Here is a 7,500-nt window from a genome sequence, read left to right as displayed (position 1 = left end):
AGTTAATCAAATAAAGATGACCCAATCCCGCCATCTCAAGAATGATCAGCTCCATAAGGATGTTCTAAATAACCAGAATAACTTTAAATTATTGGACATAATAGACTGCAACAGTCTGAAGAAGTGTTGTTTGGCAGGAGATGCTATGGAGAGCAGCACAGGAAGGAAGGATGTGCTGACGCTAGCAATCAAAGTAATACATAGTGTTAGTGTGAAATGCAGCTGTGCAGGAGTTGTTATCTTGGGTCCTATATCCTGGTTTTTAGCGTCTCATTTACCTTTCCTTCCTCATCGAGTCAGTATATGAGGAAAGATGTAGCCTAAAGTGTTTCACCTAGTTAGCAGTACAAATACGATATTTGTTCTGAATCACTACACATTCATTTTTCATTTTCACTACGTGTCTCACTGGTTAGAGCTCTTCATACTGTACTGTGTATTTAGAATTGAGAAAATAGAACAACGCTAGCAATAATAGTAACACACACACACACACACACACACACACACACACACACACATATATATATATATATATATATATATATATATATATATATATATATATATATATATATATATATATATATATATATATATATATATATATATATATATATATATATATATATATATATATATATATATATATATATATATATATATATATATATATATATATATATATATATATATATATATATATATATATATATATATATATATATATATATATATATATATATATATATATATATATATATATATATATATATATATATATATATATATATATATATATATATATATATATATATATATATATATACCTTCAAAACGTGCATAATAAAGTCATAAAATATGCATCAGAGAGTTGCGGAGGCGTGGAGAGAGCGGCACGGCACAGCAATGTTTGAGGCGTTCTCTGTTGAACAAGATACTAATGTAACGCGTCGCCTTTCTCATCTAGTGCCTTTGGTGCGCCAGGTAGGTGACTAGTGACTCATAAATGATTTGAGGGAATAGCTTCTTATCATGTAGAGGATGGTGATGGGTTGATGATTTTCATGCATGGTGTCTATCTGTTTGCTTGTTGACCGATCGGCAGTGAAGAAGTGGGTATGACCTTAGTATTTTGAATCCCCAAGGAAGGACTTATTGCCGGGATCCCCACCATCGAGCAAAGTATAGTTATGGAACAGAGAAAGAAATGGCTCTTTAGGCAGATAAAAATATTAATCACATTTGCTAGTGGTGGCTAAAGATAGATGACTTTTACTACGAGCACTGTATTTGTTAGTGAAGGAATAATCGTATCAACGTTATCCATCAGCTCATTTGACACCAGGTGCGTCAGTTATCATCATACACGACAGTGGTAGTGGTGAGTCACGACCCGCTTTTCCTCGCCGCCTTCGCCGAGCAGTCACTGAGAGGCCGCCTGCTGGGATGGGCGACTAAGCTGGTTGTGGTGACGCGCTTGGCTCTTCCTCTCCTTAAAACCCTTATGCCAACCTATTGGACATTTTCCATGATGAACGCAGTTTTCCTCAGAATTGATGAGACGTCATCCAGGTTAGATGAAAGTAAAGTCCATGCCGTTTGGTAATTTTATGATTCTTGATAGTTAAACATAAATCGATTATTAGTAAATGAAACTACATTTGATGTTGGAACAAACAACTTTTTTTTCTTTCCCTCCAAAGTGAAGGTGAAGTGCTAAGCCACTTACCATACAGCGTAAACGGACCCCAAACTGTACGAGTGGCCTCGTGGACCCCTAGTAATGGTCTTGTCGTCGACGAGGGTTTCTCTCTCTTCCAAGAAAAGTTTTCTGAGTACTTCCAGCATTGACACTGAAAATGCTTTGTAACAGTTTGTTTTATATATATATTTTTTCTAGTATTGTGTGATGTGGAATAAAATAAACTGATCATCTGTTAAATAACCATGTTCTTTTCTTAGTTTCTATGGCTCAAGGGTCAATGTGACTGCACGCCCTTACACGCCATTCTGGAAGGAGCAAGAAGGCCCCGAGAACACCACGCTCTACTCGGGCACCGACTACTACGCCTTAACAGCCATTGCCAATACTCTCAATTTCACCTTCCGCAGGTTACCTACTTCCTCCTGGGCCGAGGTGAGAGACCGGAAAGAGCTCGCAGATATGTTGTGTCGGTTACGAAATTAAAATATTTTTGTACATGTTCGCATTTGTATTGATTAATGCTAATATATTGAAATATGTTGGTTGATGAGCTCCTGCCTTCCTTACAATAACTAAGCTTGTTTGTCATATTAGGTATATTTTATATTATTCGTACTTGATTACTAAATATATTACTATCATTATTGTTGTATACATGTATACATTTTAATCATTGACCACTCTCGTAACAGGTTACTAGCCTGGTGGAGGAAAGAGTGTCTTTTCTGGCCTCTGTGATATACATTCTCATGCCGGACAGGCTTGATCGATATGATTTCTCATTTGCCCATGAAATCATGTCCACGGGCTTTAGTATGGCACCGCCCATTCTGCAACCTCAATGGCAGGCCCTTTACTACCCGCTGTCTGGCTGGGTATGGGCCGGGATGCTCATCGCACTTTTAATCACTCCTATTGCCTTCGTTTTGGTAAAACCCCATAATTCCACGTAGTGCTCAATAACCTGCAATGGCAATTTATACAATGGATATTAAATATTATACACTTGTCTTGTATTGTAAGGGTAGTCCTACAATATCGGGTATGAAATCTCAGTTAAAGCCGTTTAATTAAATACTGAACCTATTACAGATTTTCACACGAATGACTGGAGACAAAGATGAAAATCTGTTGTTGGGAACAGTATTCCACCAGATGGTGGGGATGCTGTTGGGTCAGAGCCTCTCCCACCACTTGTTCAAAACTTCTTCCACCCGAATTCTAGTGGCTGCCTGGCTCGTGTTCGCTATCATCCTTGGATCTGCATACAGCGGCAACTTGACCGCTACCCTCACCTTGCCCAAGTATCCTCCACGCCCAGAGACACTGAAGCAGCTGGTTGATACTGCTGACAGGTGGAGTACATCTAAGTGTTAATGCGATAGTGTTGCTATGCTAGGTGTTGTAGTTTATAGTTTTATTATAATCTGTATATTACCTTATTTCTACGTTAACACACAGAATAACGATGCAGCCATACGGTCAAGAGTTTAGGAGTGTCTTTGCCAAGTCAGACTTGCCAGTATTTCAGAAGCTGGCCCATCTGATGGACTTCGTACCATCGATGTACGAAGGTCAAAGACAAGCTATTAGCAGAAAGTAAGTGAAGATTAAAGATTTTCTTTACTCGTTAAGATCAAGACTGATTTACCTCTTCTGTAGAACCAACGTCCCTGTTACTGTACCTACAGCTGGCAGATTTAGGTAGAATGTGGTGCTGAGGAACGCTTTAAAATTAGATCTTACTTCACGTAGTAATTTACCAACTGCTCAGACAGAGGAACCATACGCAGTGTTAAAGGTTACTATGCTGCGTCCATATCTGGAAACAGATTTCACTGGGATGGCGGTTCTTCAGGTGATGCATAGATTTTTCTAGATGTCTTATTGTGAATAACGAAACAAAAGTGAAGTTCACGGAGGCAAATTCTTTCTTTCTCCACGACAGGCAGGCGCATCTGGAAAACCGACGCTCCCAGCAGCACAGCATAGCGGAATGGTTTACGCTGCCGGATGGGAGTGAACTGTTGTATGTCGGTAAAGAAGACATTGTACCTGGAGGATCGGGATGGCCTCTGCCTCACGACGCCCCTTACCGAGACGCCATTGACAGTCACCTCATGGGCGTGATAGAGGTAGGGTGACGCTTATTTAATCTAGAAGTATTGTATATGTACTGTGCAATCATATATAAAAAAACTGTGGGGTCGTCTCACAAGTTTCTGTTTTATGTTACTTTATTTAAGCAAACATACGGTTATAATTTAGTTAAAACAGTCGTATTTTTCAGGCAGGCCTGTACGAAAAATGGGCGGCGGACCTACTTTTCAACGTTCAGGTGGAAAGCCGCAAAAAGAAACAAGATCAACGACAAGCGAACGTGGTGAAGGTGTCCAGTGGCCCGCAGGGGCTGTCCATGTGTCACTTGCAAGGTGCCTTCATCGTGCTCCTCCTGGGGTTCGCCTTGTCTTGTCTTACCTTTGCTGTGGAAATACTGAATATTTCTGCTTATCTTTATAGTATTAACTATCTAAAGTTTCGGAAGCTATGAAATATTGGACAAAAGTATATAGTAGTATGTTTAGGATGAAAGAAAATTTGCACGAGCTACTGGAAGACATTTGAGCGGAAAGGCAGTTATTACTCATAAATGTTTGAGTAGTTGATATGCCTCTGATTTTAAAGTACTGCCCAAGGATAAGTGTGTTACAGTGATGTTTATGGTGATGTCACGCTTATGTCACAACTCACTTGTCCTTTTGTAAAACATAAACCACGATAGTAAGAAAAAGAAGAAAATAGCAAGGATAGCCACACTTACAACCAAGAACTTACAGTGATTGTAGTAAAAATGTATAAAAACAATAAATATCATAATTCAAGACTAGAGCTACCATATATGATGAATAGGCAAGTCACAAGTCAGTCACAAGTCAGTCACAAAAGAAAAAAAAATGTCTCTCTCTGAAAGTAATAAAAGTAGTAAAGTTATGAAGATCATTTGTATTGAACCAGGGAGAAGATGGATGGCGCGTGGCAGGAGCCTTCACATCAAGGTAACATCTTTACTTTACGTACCAAACCAGTCCCTGCCGTCTCCGTACCTGCTCTTCACGTGGGGCCAAGACCTGTAAATGGAATACGAGTAAATACATACATACATATATATATATATATATATATATATATATATATATATATATATATATATATATATATATATATATATATATATATATATATATATATATATATATATATATATATATATATATATATATATATATATATATATATATATATATACTCGTCCACCGAATTTTGTAATAGAAGCTCATGATTAGCTTAACCACCCGAAGGCGCGAGAGTGGGAGGAATTTTTACAACTTTCTCTTGCCAACGCTCGTCTCCTTGACGTGTTCAAGGTTATGATCGACTTCTTTTTTGTTGGCCTTATCCCTTAGCTACTTTTCTGCTCTTCATTTCTTGCTTCTGTTCTGATTATTACTCACTTTTCTTTTTATCAATGTACTTATGTTCCTTGTTGTTGTTGTTGCTGTTGTTGTTGTTGTTGTTGTTGTTGTTGTTGTTGTTGTTGCTGTTGTTATTGTTATCCATAGAATGAGAGACAAAAATAGAGGGATGTAGAGTTGAAGGAGAGTGAGAGATAGAAGGAAGAAAAGAAACAGACCAATAGAGAAGAGATGAAAAAAATGTGTGTGTGTGTGTGTGTGTGTGTAATTCACTGTTTGATCTGCTGCAGTCTCTGACGAGACAGCCAGATTTTACATCCCGTACCTACTCACTGCTAGGTGAACAGGGGCTACACGTGAAAGGAGACACACCCAAATATCTCCACCCGGCCGGGGAATCGAACCCAGGTCATCTGGCTTGTGAAGCCAGCGCTCTAACCACTGAGCTACCGGGCCGTGTGTGTGTGTGTGTGTGTGTGTGTGTGTGTGTGTGTGTGTGTGTGTGTGTGTGTGTGTGTGTGTGTGTGTGTGTGTGTGTGTGTGTGTGTGTGTGTGTGTGTGTGTGTGTGTGTGTGTGTGTGTGTGTGTGTGTGTGTGTGTGTGTGTGTGTGTGTGTTTCACTGTTTGATCTGCTGCAGTCTCTGACGAGACAGCCAGACGTTACCCTACGGAGCGAGCTCAGAGCTCATTATTTCCGATCTTCGGATAGGCCTGAGACCAGGCACACACCACACACCGGGACAACAAGGTCACAACTCCTCGATTTTACATCCCTTACCTACTCACTGCTAGGTGAACAGGGGCTACACGTGAAAGGAGACACACCCAACTATGTGTGTGTGTGTGTGTGTGTGTGTGTGTGTGTGTGTGTGTGTGTGTGTAATTCACCTCGGTCGTCTGCTGGTCACCCAGCCAGTCTTCCCATTACTGAACGAGCTCAGAGCTCATAGACCGATCTTCGGGTAGGAAAGAGACCGCAAAACACAACACACACCGGGAAAGCGAGGCCACAACCCCTAGAGTTACATCCCATACCTATTTACTGCTAGGTGAACAGATTAAGAGGCTTGCTCATTTGCCTCGCCGCTTCCCGGCTGTGTGTGTGTGTGTGTGTGTGTGTGTGTGTGTGTGTGTGTGTGTGTGTGTGTGTGTGTGTGTGTGTGTGTGTTTGTAAGTTAGCCTTCCCTTCAGTGTTTCTTCGGGTGTTTTTAATTTGTGTAATGGACTTGGCAGACTTGTTCCGGAAGGGTAAGTCGCAGACACCAATTACAGCACGGAAAGTGAAAAGAAATTGAGAAAATGAGCAAAATGAACCCCCAAGACAGAGAGAGAGAGAGAGAGAGAGAGAGAGAGAGAGAGAGAGAGAGAGAGAGAGAGAGAGAGAGAGAGAGAGAATATAGTGACAAATATATAAAGAATTATAAAATGGGAAGCATATTTAATACGAGGCGTTGCAATGAAAGGAATGTAATAACAGGGAATGAATCGAGGGGAAGAAAATTCTCAAATTTATGGAGTTCACGGAGAAGAAAACGAAAAGGTGGATTCAGGCTGAGAAAGATTGAGTATTATGTGACACTGGAAGAAATGAAAGTGGCTAGTGACGCGTGAAGAAACTGCGGAGGAAAATGACTCGTGCCTGTGTGTGTGAAAAGGACAAAGAAAAAAAAAATATAAACCCTTTGTGATGTTCTTTTCATTCTGGTATTCAGATGAAATGTCCATTTTATCTTTCTTTTTTTCAGAAAGGATTTAAGTTGTGGAATATACGCAAATGGTGTATTATACAGTAAGGAAATGTGAAGGACGACGCTGCAAGGGAAGAAAAATTAATATGGGGCGAGACGGAAGGACACAACGTAGCTTTCACACCCTCTCCCTACTTACATTATTTGCATCTAAGTTTAATTACTCGGAAGCGTATATTACACAAGTCCCCAAAACTACTGGAATCCACGGCAGTAGTCTCGCGGCCTGAGATGCGAGCTGACCTCCGTCGCCGACCAATCTTGGGACCTGTTTTCCAAAAGACACCATGTATTTCGAAGGTGAAATTTCTCATTCCAATATCTATGCAAAATTACCTTGCAGCAGTGCGTGGGAATAGCGAGGGCGTTACGGGCGGCAGGACAATAATGGTGCCTCTGCGCGGTGAGGAAATTTGGTGGTGAGGAAATTCCCGCCAAAGACCATTATTTTGCTTCTGGTGGGCGGGACATGCAACGCGTGAAGTGCTGAGGTTGCTGTGGACGATGATAGGAAGGTAGGGAAGAATATACACTGCATGATGGGAATTAGGAAGAAGGTGACGGGAAACAC

At 40.3% G+C, this 7,500-nt stretch overlaps 1 protein-coding gene across 1 annotated transcript in view; it reads left to right on the top strand.

Annotated features, from left to right (window-relative positions):
- Window positions 1-7,500, top strand: part of LOC123504886 — a 34,044-nt gene that overhangs the window by 7,062 nt on the left and 19,482 nt on the right. Inside the window, exons 5-13 of the mRNA XM_045255791.1 lie at window positions 871-987; window positions 1,349-1,586; window positions 1,718-1,838; window positions 1,966-2,140; window positions 2,401-2,637; window positions 2,801-3,063; window positions 3,170-3,307; window positions 3,657-3,843; window positions 3,999-4,165. Coding sequence (XP_045111726.1) covers window positions 871-987; window positions 1,349-1,586; window positions 1,718-1,838; window positions 1,966-2,140; window positions 2,401-2,637; window positions 2,801-3,063; window positions 3,170-3,307; window positions 3,657-3,843; window positions 3,999-4,165 — 1,643 coding nt within the window. The remainder of the gene's footprint in view (window positions 1-870; window positions 988-1,348; window positions 1,587-1,717; window positions 1,839-1,965; window positions 2,141-2,400; window positions 2,638-2,800; window positions 3,064-3,169; window positions 3,308-3,656; window positions 3,844-3,998; window positions 4,166-7,500) is intronic.

This window comes from Portunus trituberculatus, chromosome 17 (genome assembly GCF_017591435.1).
Source record: "Portunus trituberculatus isolate SZX2019 chromosome 17, ASM1759143v1, whole genome shotgun sequence".
In the NCBI taxonomy this organism is placed as follows: domain Eukaryota; kingdom Metazoa; phylum Arthropoda; class Malacostraca; order Decapoda; family Portunidae; genus Portunus; species Portunus trituberculatus.
This window is presented reverse-complemented; position numbering and strand designations above follow the sequence as displayed.